Source organism: Saimiri boliviensis, chromosome 7, assembly GCF_048565385.1.
Source record: "Saimiri boliviensis isolate mSaiBol1 chromosome 7, mSaiBol1.pri, whole genome shotgun sequence".
In the NCBI taxonomy this organism is placed as follows: domain Eukaryota; kingdom Metazoa; phylum Chordata; class Mammalia; order Primates; family Cebidae; genus Saimiri; species Saimiri boliviensis.
In genome coordinates, this window is record NC_133455.1 from 9,334,251 (window position 1) to 9,349,594 (window position 15,344).

Genomic DNA, 15,344 nt, shown 5'->3' on the forward strand with positions numbered 1-15,344 from the left:
CCCTGGACGCCTTGTCATGTTGTTTGTATTGAAACCCCGAGTCGGGTGGGGAGGTGCGGGGACCGTGGGCTCGGCTATTGGGAAGGCGAACAATGAACAGGTGGCCGCTGGCTTCCACCTCCAGAGGGAAACTGTACAGAACGTGAGATGGGCCGCCTGTGGGTGCTGAAAATAGCACCCTCAGCAGGCTGCTGGCGCCCCGGGAGGGGGAGAATTCAGGCTCCTTCAGGATAGCGTGGGTGCTGGCGGTGGCTGCCAAGAATTCATTAGCAGCATCTCTCTGCCTCCTCCAGACAGAGCCGGCTGGAGAGGAGAGCATCTCTGATGCGGAGAAAGTGGCCATGGACCTCAAGGACCCCAACCGCCCCCGGTTCACCCTGCAGGAGCTGCGGGACGTGCTGCATGAGAGGAACGAGCTCAAGTCCAAGGTGTTCTTGCTGCAGGAGGAGCTGGCTTACTATAAGAGGTGAGGGCCCGGGCGCGCTGGACCGCCCGAGCTGGCTCCTGACCTCAGTTAGCCAGAGTTTCTGTACAATTACCTTCTTAATCCCTGGAAGACAAGCATGTCGTCAGTGTCCTTTTTGGGTACCCTCTCTGGCCTAAAGTACTTAGATACAACCGTTTTTGCAAACTCTTGAGCCCAGGCATTTGAGACTAGCCTAGGCAACAAAGCGAGACCTCATCTCTTTCTTTCTTTTTTTTTTTTTTTTTTGAGACAGTCTCGCTCTGTCACCAGGCGGCAGGCTGGAGTGCAGTGGTGCAATCTTGGCTCACTGCAACCTCCGCCTCCCAGGTTCAAGCAATTCTCCTGCCTCAGCCTCCCAAGTAGCTGGGACTACAGGCATGTGCCACCACGCCCAGCTAATTTTTGTATTTTTAGTAGAGACGGGGATTCACCATGTTGGTCAGGATGATCTCAATTTCTTGACCCCGTGATCCACCCGCCTCGGCCTCCCAAAGTGCTGGGATTACAGGCGTGAGCCACTGTGCCCGGCCCTCTTTTTTAAAATGAATGCATGCATGAATGAATGAAACCCGTCCCTAGTGTTACCGTTGCGGCCCTTTTCACCTCCTGCGTTATCCTGTTCACTCTCATGCTTGTTTTATTGTTGGTTTCCACATGAGACCAGAAGTCTTTATCTTGTCCATGGCTAAGTTCCCAGCAAGAATGGAGCTTGGCACACAGTAGATGCACGAGAAATGTCTGTTAACTATAAAGCTGGAAGGAAGGACCCATGCACCGGAGGTGGTCCCTGCAGAGAAAATCCAGCACCACACATTTGTATTGAAAGGTTTACTGACCGTACACTAGATGTTCAAGGATGGGAGAGGCCGGGCGCGGGGCTCATGTCTGTCAGCCCAGCATGCGAGGCCGAGGCAGGTGGATCACTTGAACCCAGGAGCTCAAAACCATCCTGGGCAACATAGTGGGACCCCCCATCTCTACACAAAAATTGTAAAAACTTAGCCAGGCGTGGTGGCTCACTCTGTAGTCCCAGCCACTCGGGTGGCTGAAGCAGGAGGATCACTGCAGCCCAAGGTCAGGGATGCAGTGAGCTATGTTTGCACCGCTGCACTCCAGCCTGGGCAACAGAATGAGATCCTGTCTCAAAAAAAAAAAAGAAGATGGGAGAGTGGGAGAGATCACTTCTAGTTGGCAGATGGAGTAGAAATCAGAAGGCCTCCTGGAGGAGGCAGCATTTGAACTGGGCCTTCCCGAAAGGATAGGGTAGTATTTAGATATGGGAGATGCTGAGAGGTGACAGGCATATTCTGGGTAAAAGAAACCACAAAGGTGCAGAGCTAGGGAGGTATTTGTAAGGACAGGAAATGGGGACTGGTTCTGTTCAGCTGGACTCTTCAGAATAAACTGGAAATAGAGATGCGGGTCCCCCACTAAGCATCTCAGACCATCAGACAGTTCTCTTCTGGAATGTTCCAGTTCTCAAGGAAATTTTTGACTCTTTTATCTCATGCCTCTCATCTCCTTCCAGTGAAGAAATGGAAGAGGAAAATCGAATACCCCAGCCTCCACCCATCGCCCACCCGAGGACCTCCCCCCAGCCAGAGTCAGGCATCAAGCGACTGTAAGTCACGCGCTGTCGGCTTCTGTGCTCGGCTGACCTGGAGGTTCACATGCCCTTTGACTTCTCCTCCTGGGCACCTGCTCCCAGGGCCAGGCTTGTCACTAACCACGTCCTGCTGAGATGTTTGGCCTGGCCCCCAACTTTGAGCTCGTCTCCCTTCCTGAATGCCGAGTTCCCCCTGGGGGTTTTTGGGCAGAGAGGTTTAGGGAGTGTGGGAGGCAAGAGGGGAGGGGCTTGGGCCAGTGGCTGGTCAGGAGCTTGCTTGAGTGTGTTTCAGCGGGGTGGGGTGCATCTCTGAGCCTCTGACGACAGGAAATAAGGGTAGGGAGGTGGGGGTGGTTTGTGCATCTTAAGGACTTGAGGCCTCGGCTCTGAGTTGTGGAGTGGCCCAGAGTCCTCATCAGTGCATTTCTCCCATGGCTCACCCGTGGAGCCCTCTGTCCATGAAGCATTCACGGTGACCGCAGAACACATGCAGAGTCAGGCCTTGGTTGCTGCCGGAGAACCCCCCCAAAAAAGAGTGACCTGGTCCCTGCCCTCAACTAGCCCTTAAGCTACCTCACTGGTTCTTGGCATCAACAGATTCCTTTGAGATTCTCACAAAACCTCCTGAAATTTCCCCCAGTGAAATATGTAAAATTTGTGGATAATTTCAGGAGGTTCATGGACCCCTAAAGTTCTTCAGATAAAGGGTTAGCACCTCTGGTCTTGTTAGACAGTTAGTATCTACTAAGACGCTAACACATTCTGGGTGCTGTTCCCAGAGAGCATCTCACTGAGTCCTCACCATGGTGGTGTGGGGTGGAAGCATCATCATTCTTATTTTATAGTTAAGGAAATGGAGGCACCTGCCTAGGGTCATTCAGCTAATAAGAGGCAGAGCCAGGGCTCAAACCGAGGCAGCCTGGCCCCAGAGCCCACACTGTGCACTCTTTGCAAGTCGGCCTTGTGCTCGCGTGTTGGAGCTGCGATCTCTCCCCTCACAGGGTCTTCCAGGCCCTGGGCCTGTCTTCCAGTGCTATCCAAGGCTTATTACAGAAGAGGCTTCCGTTCTTTCCTCCAAAACCCAGAAGAAACTTTGTGAAAACAGGGCGTGTGAGTTGGAAAGCCAGACAGATCGTGCAGGGAGAGGAACAGGAGTGTTACCCATATGCCCCACCCTTTAAAATCCAGTTATGTGTGGAAATTCTTGGTTAGTTCTTGCCCTGTGAGTTGATGATGCAGAACCATGCAGGCTTCTAACTGCTGGGCCCTCTCCTCTTAGAAGATGGTGCCCTTGGGGCTGGGTGCAGCGGCTAACACTTGAAATCCCAGCACTTTGGGAAGCAGAAGTGGGAGGATCATTTGAGCTCAGGAGTTCAAGACCAACCTGGGGAACATGGCGAAACCACATCTCTACAAAAAAATACAAAAATTAGCTGGGTATGGTAGCATGTACCTGTGGTCCAAGCTACTCGGGAGGCTGAAGTGGGAGGATTGCTTAAGCCCAGGAGGTTGAGACTGCCACTGCAGATTGTGGCAAGATTGGGCCACTGCACTCCGGCTAGATGACAGAGCCAAGATTGTGCCACTGCACTCCGGCTAGGGTGACAGAGCCAAGATTGTGCCACTGCACTCTGGCTAGATGACAGAGCCAAGATTGTGCCACTGCACTCCGGCTAGATGACAGAGCCAAGATTGTGCCACTGCACTCCAGCTAGGGTGACAGAGCAAAACTGTCTCAAAAAAAAAAAAAAAAAAAGGAACAAGAGAGAGGGATAAAAAAGAAAGAAAATGGTGCCCTTGGCTGGATGTAGCAGCTCACACCTGTAATCCCAGCACTCTTGAGAGGCCAAGGCAGGAGGATCACTTCAAGCCAGGAGTTTGACACCAGCCTGAGCCACACAGTGAGAACCCTGTCTTTACAAAAACTTTAAAAAATTAGCCAGATAGAGTGGTGTGTGCCTGTAGTCCCAGCTACTCAGGAGGCTGAGGTGAGGATGGCTTGAGCGCAGGAAGTCAAGGCCGCAGTGAGGCAGGATCACGCCTCTGCACTCCCACCTGGGGATCACAGAGCCAGGCCGTGTCTCTAAAGAAAAAGAGAAGGTTGGGCACGGTGGCTTACACCTGTAATTTCAGCACTTTGGGAGGCTGAGGTGGGCGGATCACGAGGTCAGGAGTTCAAGATCAGATTGACCAATATGATGAAACCCTGTCTCTACTAAAAAATACAAAAATTAGCTGGGCATGGTGGCTCGGGCCTGTAATCTCAGCTACTTGGGAGACTGAGGTAGGAGAACTGCTTGAACCAGGACCTGAGAGGCAGAGGTTGCAGTGAACTGAGATCACGCCGCTGCACTCCAGCCTGGGCTACAGAGCAAGACTCCATCTCAAAAAAAAAAAAAAAGAAAAAGAAAAAGAGAAAATGGTGCCTTGTTCAAATCCGGGGCCCTGTTGGCCACAGGAATGGACGATGGCTCCCTAGAAGGTACAGGCTCCTAGATGGTACAGGCTCCCTTCCAGCATGGTTCAGGCTGCTTAGGAGCTTGACTCCAGGTCCCTGATGCATTGGGGAAGGAGTGCGACCCCAGTTTTGGTTAGAGATAAACATTTCCTAGGGAATAACCATGGCACCAGAAAAGCTTCCTCTACACCCAACACCATTTTCATCATGGATTCAGTAGTAACCTTCCATTTGCCATTGAAACTCAACTCAAAGTAACCTAAGAAAACAAATTTGGAGGCTAGGTGCAGTGGCCTGTAATCCCAGCACTTTGGAAGGCCAAGGTGGGTAGATCACTTGAGGTCAGGAGTTCGAGACCAGCCTGGCCAACACGGCGAAACCCCATCTCTACTAAAAATACAGAAACAATTAGCAAGGTGTGGTGGCGGGTGCCTCTAATCTTAGCCACTCAGGAGGCTGAGGCAGGAGAATTGCTTGAACTCAAAAGGCAGACGTTGCAGTGAGCCAAGATCGCACCACTGCACTCGAGCCTGGACAACAGAGCAAGATTCTAACTCAAAAACAGAAAGAATCAGCCTTTCTAGCACTTCACTTCCAATCTGCTGCATTCACAGAGCCTCTAGCACCCACGGTCATATGTAATTCTAAAAATTCTTTCCAAAGCCGAGTTTTTCTGACTGTGATTTTCTACTCTGGCCCCCTTTCTCTAAACAGACAATTAAGTTGGCTTTGCAAATTTCATATTGGGTGAAATCCAGAGGGAAGTTATCAGAATTAACCAACGGATCTTTTCACTAGTTCTTCTACCCACACCTGAATAGGCTGTGGTATCTGGCCTTCTTTTCCAGATTGTTCCAGAAAGGACCCTGGGGCCCTGTTTTCAGAGCTCCCCCACTTAGGTTTGCTTCTGGTTGCTCATGAAAATGTGGGGCTCTGAGCCTGGTGAGGAGATCCAGAATCAGGGGAGCCCAAGAGAGAGGGAGACAGTGAGCGAGACCAGAACCTCCCATCTACAGGGTGCAGGTGGCCAGTCCTGTGCCAGCCCCACCTGCTGGGGGGTAACTGGGAGAGCAAATTGCTTTTGCCCACTGCAGGCCAGACACTGTTTACCTTTGTCCACCTCTGCTGCTGGCTAGAAGCTCTATCAGTGCGGCGGAGGAAGCTAGGCAGGGACAGATCTTCCCTAGGCTGGGGCAAGGAATAACAATTCCCAAGGCGGTTCTGAGCATCCTTCCATCTTCATTTCTCCTGCACCCACCTGGTCTGCTGGGTCTCTCCCGCCCTTGCCTCCGGGGCGTATTAGCCATGCAGTCTGTTCAGGGCAGCTCTCCAGCTCTGCTTCACACTGTTAACTGGTTTCTCCCACCCATCCTCCTGCAGCAACTCACAGCCACCAAGAAGGGCTCAGGGGCTTCGGCAGCTTAGAGCATTGGACTAAGGCATCTCCATCCTGTCAGGGACCCAGAGCTGAGACAACTATCCCCATTTCTCAGATGAGGGAACTGAGGCCTGGAGAAGCCCACTGACCTCATTTAGATTAAACTGCCCGGAAGGCTGTCTTCAGATTTGAACCCATGCCGTTTCTGCCCCACCTCCCCACCACTGTTTTCCCGCTCCCCTACCTGAGCCCCTGCTGGTGGCCCCCCCACCCTTATATGTGCATTGCACCATGAGTCACAGGCGTCCGACTTCACATTTCTAGACTGAACTGGACAAGGGAACCAGTCAAAACAGTGTGCCCTGAAGATGTTCCAAGAATAGTTCGTGATTTGTGATTGAGCAGCTGCTGACCAGAGAGGCTGGGCTGGCACGGCCCAGGAAGGTCACGAGGGAGTGCTGGAGTGACTTCAGCCTCATCCCCAGGGAGCACCAGGCACCGGCGCCCCGCTTTGCGTGGTCCCTGTCTCTCAGTCATGGTCCCACAGACGCACACACAGCTGCCTTTTGCAGGGCAGGGGCCAGGGGCTGATCAGGAGATCGGAAGACAGGTGGGTGTAGATCGGGGACCAGGGAAGTAAGGATGAGAACTGGCCTCAAGGAACGGAAAGGTTGGCTTGGGAGTGGGCAGCCACCCAGGTGTCCAAGGGTGGCAGTGACAGTGCGTTCTGTCCCCGTCCTCCCACCCACCACCCCCCTCGCTCGAGCCCAGGAATAGCTTCTTCACAGCCGCCCAGTACGCTGCCTGAAATGCCACTGTTAGAACTTCATTTGGTTTGAGTCTTCCAGAAATATTTGGCGGGGAGGAGGGAGTTAAAACCAGCTACAGGGTATTCAAGACAAACTTCTGGCTAAACAAGTCAATCTTTTTATGGAAATGGCTGTCCTTCTAGAGGAGGCAGCTTCTGCAGGGCAGCCCCTGGAATAGGACGGGAAGGGGCTGCCCACTCAGTGAGCCCAGCGAGACCCAGACAGGGCCGGGTGCAGTGGCTCATGCCCGTAATCCCAACACTTTGGGAGGCCAAGGTGGGGGGAATCACTTGAGGCCAGGAGTTTGAGATGAGCCTGGGCAACACAGCAAGAGCCTGTCTCTACAAAAAAAAAAAAATTTAATTGGCTGGGCATGGTGGCACACACTTGTAGTCCTAGCTACTAGGGAAACTGAGGCAGGAAGCTCTCTTGAGTCCAGGTGGTCGAGGCTGCAGTGAAGCCCAGATTGCGCCACTGCACTCCAGCTGAGCAACAAAGGAAGACTTGTCTCTGAAACAAAACAAAAAACGAAACAAAACAAAAAAAACACAGCTGCAGTGACTCAGTCAGAACACTCCAGGTGTCCCAGGCCCCCGAGCATCGGTCACCCCCTGCCAAGGCCCTAAATGAAGTCCAGCATTCCTGATGGGCAAACATCTCTCCAGGCAAACTGTCCTCCCTATGTTTGAGGCCACCTCCCACACAATGACTGTATCTTTGAGGGTAACCTCTTTGGGTGTCCTGGCAAAGGTGGGTACAAAATGGTGTGGCTTGGAGTGCCTGGAAGGCTAACCGTGCCCAGCAGCCTGGCCTCTGGGGGTTCACTTAGCAGAAGTGCATCTCAGCTTCTCCACATCATCCTGAGAAACCATCCACGAGGTTCTGCAAAGATACCAACTCCTGGGCGGGCGTGGTGGCTCACCTGAGCACTTTGGGAGGCCAAGGCAGGTGGATCAGGGTTGATGCCAGGAGTTCAAGACCAGCCAGGCCAACACGGGGAAACCTCATCTCTACTAAAAATACAAAAATTAGCCCAGCAGAGTCATGCACGCCTATAGTTCCAGCTCCTCGGGAGGATGAGGCAGGAGAATCGCTTGAACCCTGGAGGCAGAGGTTGTGGTGGGCTGAGATCGTGCCATTGCACTCCAGCCTGGGCGACAAACTGAGACTCTGTCAAAAAAAAGAAAACGCATTGGAACTGAATCATTAGAAAATTATTATTTTTAAAATTTAAAAAGACGCCAACTCCCAGCTACTCTGTGAAGCATATCAAAGGTGATCCAAACACCTGGAGCATCTCCAGGTCTCATTGGAGACAATTATTTTATCTTTATCCAGCCAACATTTTTTGCAAAAATGACAGCTTTTCAAAATAAGCTCTCACGGCGTGGTTGGAGTTTTGTCATTTCCTCTGCCCAGCTGAGGAACAGATGAGCATTTATTTACTGTGGGCTTGGACCAGAATAGCTGATGATTCTGCAGGCTGTGCCTGGCCCCTCTCTGCCTCACGGTCTCTCCTGGTTCTCGCCTGGCACTTAGGGGTGCGGTGCCTGCAGCTCATCACAGTTGGGAGGATACTGAAAGGCCCCCTTGCCAGGGCATCACCACCACCTCCCAGTGCGTTTCGCCTTCTTCCTTCCCCACATGCAGCCCTGCATCTTAGCCCTGGGGAGCCACTCTGTCATCCATTTGTGGCTGTCATATACTGCATCAGTTTTAGTTTTTTGGGTTTTTTTTTTTAGAAGGAGTTTCACTCTTGTTGCCCAGGCTGGAGTGCAATGGCACGAGCTCGGCTCACTGCAACCTCTGCCTCCCGGGTTCAAGCAGTTCTCCTGTCTCAGCCTCCCGAGTAGCTGGGATTACAGGCATGCACCACCTTGCCCGGCTAATTTTGTATTTTTAGTAGAGAGGTTTTCTTCATGTTGGTCAGGCTGGTCTTGAGCTCCTGACCTCAGGTGATCCGCCCACTTCGGCCTCCCAAAGTGCTGGGATTACAGGAATGAGCCACTGCACCTCGCCTCAAAATTTTGTTTTTTGTTTTTTGGTTTTTTTAAGAAATAGCTGGGTACAGGCTGGGCACAGTGGCACACACCTATAAGCCCAGCACTTTGGGAGGCTGAGGTGGACAGATCACAAGGTCGTCAGGAGTTTGAGATCAGCCTGGCCAACATGGTGAAACCCCGTCTCTACTAAAAATGTAAAAAATTAGCAGGGTATGGTGGTACACGCCTGTAATCCCAGCTACTCGGGAGGTTGAGGCAGGAGAATCGCTTGAACCTGGGAGGTGAAGGTTACAATGAGCCGAGAATGAGCCACTGTGCACCAGCCTGGGCAACAAGAGCAAAACAACATCTGAAAAAAAAAATTTTTTAATGAATTTAGAGGCAGGGGACACAATTCAACCCCTAAGTTAGACCCTAATCAAACCCTTCCGCTGGTGTCCGTTTCTTTTTCATGCCTCCCGTTTTTATCTTCTCTGTGTCTATCTGTACTTCTCTAACCAGGATCTTTACAGCCATAATGCCCATGGTAGCAGCTGGACTGATAATAGATGACCCCACACTGCAGCCTGTCCGACGACTTGTTTCCCTTGTAGGCACTGTGTGTGTTTTGGGTTTTGTTTGAGCTGTGCCCTTGGAATGTCTGCTACAGCTACTGCTGGGGCTGGCCTGTCTCCCCTGGCCACTTAAGCTGCATGGCCACCACCCGCGTGCTCCATTTGAAGTGGATGTTGAGTGTGATTTCAGCTGTGCCACTGGCTGCGCTTGGTCTACTCGAGCGAAGCCTCAGAATTCTCGGCTCCGTCACCGATAATTCTTCTTGTCTCTTCTGTTTCTGTTCTAAAACCACCTTGCCCATGATCCAGTAAAGAAGGTCCTTTAAGTGACGGGTCAGTAATCAACGCCTACCGCGGTTCCTGAGTGACACTAACCCTGTTTTTTTGATGTTCACCCTGTAGCTTTCTAAACTGCTTTGTTTCCCAAGCCATCCTCAAGTCAGCCATTTGATCTTGTTTTAAAAAGAAACGCAGAGGAGGGGACCAGTGTTTTGATTCTCTCTGTGTCAGAAGTGCCAAGTGGCTCTCCTGCTTAACTGAGTCAGGGAGAGGTGAAGTGTAGCTATGATGTGTGGCTGCTGTATTTTTGGCCAGTTAATTGCCTGGATTACCCTATGGAAAGAGCTCACAAATAACCCGGTGTGAGAATCATGCCTTTTTTCACCAGCACACTAACCTGTCATAGAGAAAAGGCATCTTAGTTGCTAGGGAGAGTTTCATCAGATAAACTTGGCTTGCTGTGGCTTTGCAATGAAAGATCAGTTTATTCTTGGTAAAAAGTGATTGTAGGATCCAGTAACCACAGAAGAGTGAATTTTTTTTTCACCCAGATGTGATTAAAACTAAACTCTAGAGGCTGCAACACTAGCAACCAGCGATAGGGAACCAAAAATAGTTTATCCGAAGCTTTGATTTCGCAGTGGCTTTGTTCCTATTCTTGCCTCTTAGGAAACATAACATGCTATTATATGATATCTCTTACCAAGTTCAGAGCCAAAATTCAGGAGTAGAACTTGGTGACTTCCAGGCGTCGCAACTCATGCTGTAATCCCAGCACTTTGGGAGGTTGAGACAGGCGGATCATTTGAGGTCAGGAGTTTGACACCAGCCTGACCAACATGGTGAAACTCCATCTCTACTAAAAATATAAAAAACAGCTATTTGGGCATGGTGGCATGGACCTGTAATCCCACTGCTTGGGAGGCTGAGGCAGGACAATCACTTGAACCCAGGAGACAACGGCTGCAGTGAGCTGAGATCGAGCCCCTGTACTCCAGCCTGGATGACACAAGAGTGAGACTCCCTCTCAAAAAAAAAGTAAAACTTGGTGACGACAGAAGGAATCTTAATAGAGCCTGGTAGTATCAAAGGAAAGTTTTAGGAAGAGTTTTTGGGAATTCCTCAAGGTAGGCCAACTTCAAGTTCACTGACCAGGGTCCTAGTTTGTTTACATGACCTCAAAGCAGACCTTGTTTTAAATGGACTACTTTGGCCGGGCATGGTGGCTCATACCTGTAATCCCAGCACTTTGGGAGGCCGAGATGGGTGGATCACCCGAGGTCAGGAGTTTGAAACCAGCCTGGCCAACATGGTGAAACCCTGTCTCTACTAAAAATACAAAAAATTAGCCAGGCGTGGTGGCGGGCGCCTGTAATCCCAGATACTCAGGAGGCTGAGGCAGGAGAATTGTTTGAACCCAGGAGGCGGAGGTTGCAGTGAGCCGAGATCGTGCCATTGCACTCCAGCCTGGGCAACAAGAGTGAAACTCCATCTCAAAAAAATAATAATAATAAATAAATAAAAATAAACTGACTACTTTGCAAGCTTTTTGCTTATGACTATTTTTTTCTTTTATTTTTATTTTTTCTACGGTAACAAAGTCAAGCATGCTTGTGACTTCTACCTGTATCTTTCAGGCATCTGCAAGTTCCTGATGGTTCTCATTTTTTTTTTTTTTCTTTTTCTGTCACCCTTAGGATATGCTTAAGTTACTCCTGATGGTTCTCTCTGATTAATAAGCAACAGTCACAGCTGTTTTAAAAAGATCTCTTGGATCGAGACCATCCTGGTCAACGTGGTGAAACCCCGTCTCTACTAAAAATACAAAGAATTAGCTGGGCATGGTGGCGCATGCCTGTAATCCCAGCTACTCAGGAGGCTGAGGCAGGAGAATTGCCTGAACTCAGGAGGCGGAGGTTGCGGTGAGCCGAGATTGCGCCATTGCACTCCAGCCTGGGTAACAAGAGTGAAACTCCATCTCAAAAAAAAAAAAAGATATCTTGGTCTACCTTAGTTAAAGTCTGAGGCCAGATTGTGGCTCTGTAGCTGGTTACAGTGATACATTCTAAAGGCTTTCACCAGTAAATCCATATTTGAAAGTGCAAATTGATGCTTCCCAAATTTCATATCAAAGAACCATGCATACTATGGTTTTGTTTTGTTTTTTTTTTTCCTTAGAGTCTTTGTGTTGCCCAGGCTAGACTGCAGTGGCGCGATCTTGGCTCACTGCAACCTCCGCCTCCCGGGCTCAAGCAATTCTCCTGCCTCAGCTTCCCAAGTAGCTGGGATTACAGAGGTGTGCTACCATGCCCAGATAATTTTTATATTTTTAGTAAAGACGGGGTTTCACTATGTTGGCCAGGCTGGTCTCAAACTCCTGACCTCAAGTGATCCACCTACCTTGACCTCCCAAGGTGCTTGGGTTGCAGGCGTGAACCACCACGCCCAGCCCATATTTTTTATTGTCTCGTTTCTCTTAAGTGCTTCCTTTAGCCTCATCCTAAGCGCTAATGCCCATGAAATCTGGGCCACAGTTTCCTGACAGTAAACAAATACAGAACTATTTAAGTTAGAAATACTCATCTGTTTACAACAGAATCGTCTCACATTCCACACAGCTCTCAAGGGTAATTAAAGAAACCCAAGATTTGTTTCAGTCGCTTTTTATTTCCACTGGTAACGGGATAAATCCTCCATAGCCACTAAGGTGGAAGACAACTCACACATCACATCAACATGCATGCCTTCCCAGACTGCGTGACCTCCAAGGTACCATGTCCAAATGACATGCAGAATATCCCGCTGCTTTCTTAGAATAACTTTGACCTGCACCCCCAACTGTCTTTCACACTTTGAATTGATTTGCTCCCTTCTGAGTTTGCTGCTGTATGTCTCCGGCACTGCAAAAAAATATAAAGTGCACAGCGAAGAGTCAGCTCTCATTTCTGTGTTTTCTTTCCCTTCCAAAGGTTTAGCTTCTTCTCCCGAGATAAGAAGCGCCTGGCCAACACACAGAGAAACGTGCACATCCAGGAGTCCTTTGGACAGTGGGCAAACACGCACCGCGATGACGGTTACACAGAGCAAGGACAGGAAGCCCTGCAGCACCTGTGACCTTGGCCCAGCTGCACCCTCCAGCCTGGACTGCCCACCACCAGCGCCTGCAGCCCAACTGCAGACCAGGGGTCACTGTTGCCTCAAGCCTCTTGGTGCGGACGCACCCTGAAAACTGACCCCTCAAACAGACTGCTGATTTGAGGATGGACATTGAAAAACTGATGCCAAACTCTAAAGAAATGTTTATTTATACCCAGGGCTATCACCGTTTATAATAGATGACTGATCCCTTAGGATATATATTTAATAATCCCACGAACTGAGGCCAGACTTTTGCGTTAACTTCAGTAACTCAAGTTTCCTTAAGCCAAATACATCACTTGCCACTATCATTGCTGTTTGACTTGCTCTGTAGAAAATGCTATGTGTAGAGGTTTTATTATTACCGGTGACATAGTTCAGCAGAAGGGAGTAGATCTCAGGAGGGAGTAGATTTTACTGAGAAACATTCATGAAACTGTGATAGTAACTAGTATTACACAGAATGTATCCATGAGGCAGACAAGGAGTATGAAGTCACAGGCTCAGTAGCCAACTCAGACACAAAACCACAAACAATATAGATGATGGTCCTCCCACCCAGAGACTGGAGACAACTTTGCAGGAGCCCTGGCTACTTTCCTGATAATGCCTAGAGCATGTAGCAATGTTCAAGGCAGGTGCCTTGGAATCTACTGTGAGTTATGCAGTACTAACCAAACAAAGTTGCTAAGGATGAGATGTTGCAACATTTCTTGTGTGCACTTTTTTTTTCCTGACATCTTTTTTTTTTTCCTTTTAGGATTCATTAAGTCAAATACTTAGTCCCCTGCAAAGAAGACAAATGTCCCAGAGCAGATTGAAAGCAGGGCATGGGGGCCAGGCACGGTGGCTCAAGCCTGTAATCCCAGCACTTTGGGAGGCCGAGGCGGGTGGATCACGAGGTCAAGAGATCGAGACCATCCTGGTCAACATAGTGAAACCCCGTCTCTACTAAAAATACAAAAAATTAGCTGGGCATGGTGGTGCGTGCCTGTAATCCCAGCTACTCAGGAGGCCGAGACAGGAGAATTGCCTGAGCCCACGAGGCGGAGGTTGTGGTGAGCCGAGATCGCGCCATTGCACTCCAGCCTGGGTAACTAGAGCGAAAACTCCGTCTCAAAAAAAAAAAAAAAAAAAAAAAAAAAAGAAAAGAAAGCAGGGCATGGGATCCTAGGCAATGCAGGAGGGCAGGTGGGGGAGCTGTAGCAAAACAAGGGTGCTAGGTGGGAAGCTGGCTTGGGGACCACACATCTGACTGACACAGGGCTGCAGCAGCAGAGAGCCAGACACTCTGCCTGCAACTGGTGAGTTGGAGGCTTGCCCACATAACACTTTCTCTCCACCCGACAAGCATCCAGGGCATAGGACTGGGTGCTCACAGATGGAGCGAGGTAGCACCTCCTACCAGCATTCAAGTTTATCAGGGCCACATTCTACACATTCTACTGAAGTTTGCTAAGAAGCCATTAGGCAAGGCCAGGTGCGGTGGCTCACGCCTGTAATCCCAGCACTTTGGGAAGCCAAGGCAGGTAGCTCACTTGAGGTTCAGGGTTTGAGACCAGTCTGGCCAACATGGAGAAACCTCGTCTCTACAAAAATACAAAAAAATTAAGTCAGGCCTCGTGGTACACACCTGTAATCCCAGCTACTAAGGAGGCTGAGCCAGGAGAATCGCTTGAACCCAGGAGGCAGAAGTTGCAGTGAACCAAGATAGTGAGTGCCACTGCACTCCGGCCTGGGTGACAGAGCAAAACTTCATCGAAAGAAAAGAGGAAAAGAAAGAGAAGGAAGGAAGAAGGGAGGGGAGGAAGGAAAGGAAAGGAATAAAGGAAAAGAAGAAGAAAAGGAAGGTAAGAAGGGAGAAAGGAAGCATCAGGTGGATTTGCAGAATCTAGAATGGACCCTGCTTCCAGATTGCTGAAAAAAAAAAAAAAATGATCAGACAGGGTAATTACTGCTGCTTTAGAGCAGTGCGTCTCAAACCTGACGACCTATTAGAATTATTAGAATTTATTCTCAAAGAGTATAGAAGCAGGTATACTGATGAATACCTCTCCTACCCCTGTCCACCTTTGTTGCCCTTCCAACAGGTAACCGGTGTTGCCAGGTTTTTGGTTATCTTTCCTAAACACTAAATGTCCTTTTTTTTTTTTGAGTTAGAATCTTGCTCTGTCGGGTGACAGAGCTCAAGCCGGAGTACAGTGCCACCATCTCCACTCACTGCAACCTCTGCCTCTTGGGATCAAGTGATTCTCATGCCTGAGCTTCCCAAGCAGTTGGAATTACAAGTGTGTGCCACCATACCTGACTAATTTTTCTACTTTTAGTAGAGACAGAGTTTGACCATGTTGGCCAGCCTGGTCGTGAACTCCTGGCCTCAACTGAGCCACCCGCTTTGGCTTCCCGAAGCGCTGGGATTACAGGCATGAGCCACTGTGCCTGGCCCCCTTTTTTTTCTTTTTGGACACAGGGTCTCATTCTGTCACCCAGGCTAGAGTACAGTGGTGCTAGCATAGCTCACTGCAGACCTGCAGACATGAACTCCTGGGCTCAAGCAATCCTCCCACCTCAGCCTCCCAAGTACCTGGTACTACTGATGTGCACCACCATGCCCAGCTAGTTATCTTTTGTAGAGACAAGGTCTTGCTTTGTT

General features: G+C 49.7%; 1 protein-coding gene across 4 annotated transcripts in view; it reads left to right on the plus strand.

The window, feature by feature from the left end:
• RILPL1 (Rab interacting lysosomal protein like 1) overlaps positions 1–13,002 on the plus strand; it is a 62,582-nt gene extending 49,580 nt beyond the window's left edge. The window contains exons 5-9 of one of the 4 annotated variants that reach the window (XM_010347665.3): positions 294–466; positions 1,995–2,087; positions 9,222–9,309; positions 9,584–9,607; positions 12,523–12,562. In XM_010347665.3, coding sequence (XP_010345967.1) covers positions 294–466; positions 1,995–2,087; positions 9,222–9,309; positions 9,584–9,586 — 357 coding nt within the window. In that variant the 3' untranslated portion in view covers positions 9,587–9,607; positions 12,523–12,562. Of the gene's footprint in view, positions 1–293; positions 467–1,994; positions 2,088–9,221; positions 9,310–9,583; positions 9,608–12,522 lie in introns of all 4 variants that reach the window. The other 3 variants (XM_010347662.3, XM_010347664.3, XM_010347663.3) reach the window with 3 other exon arrangements.
• Positions 13,003–15,344: the final 2,342 nt, after the last annotated feature.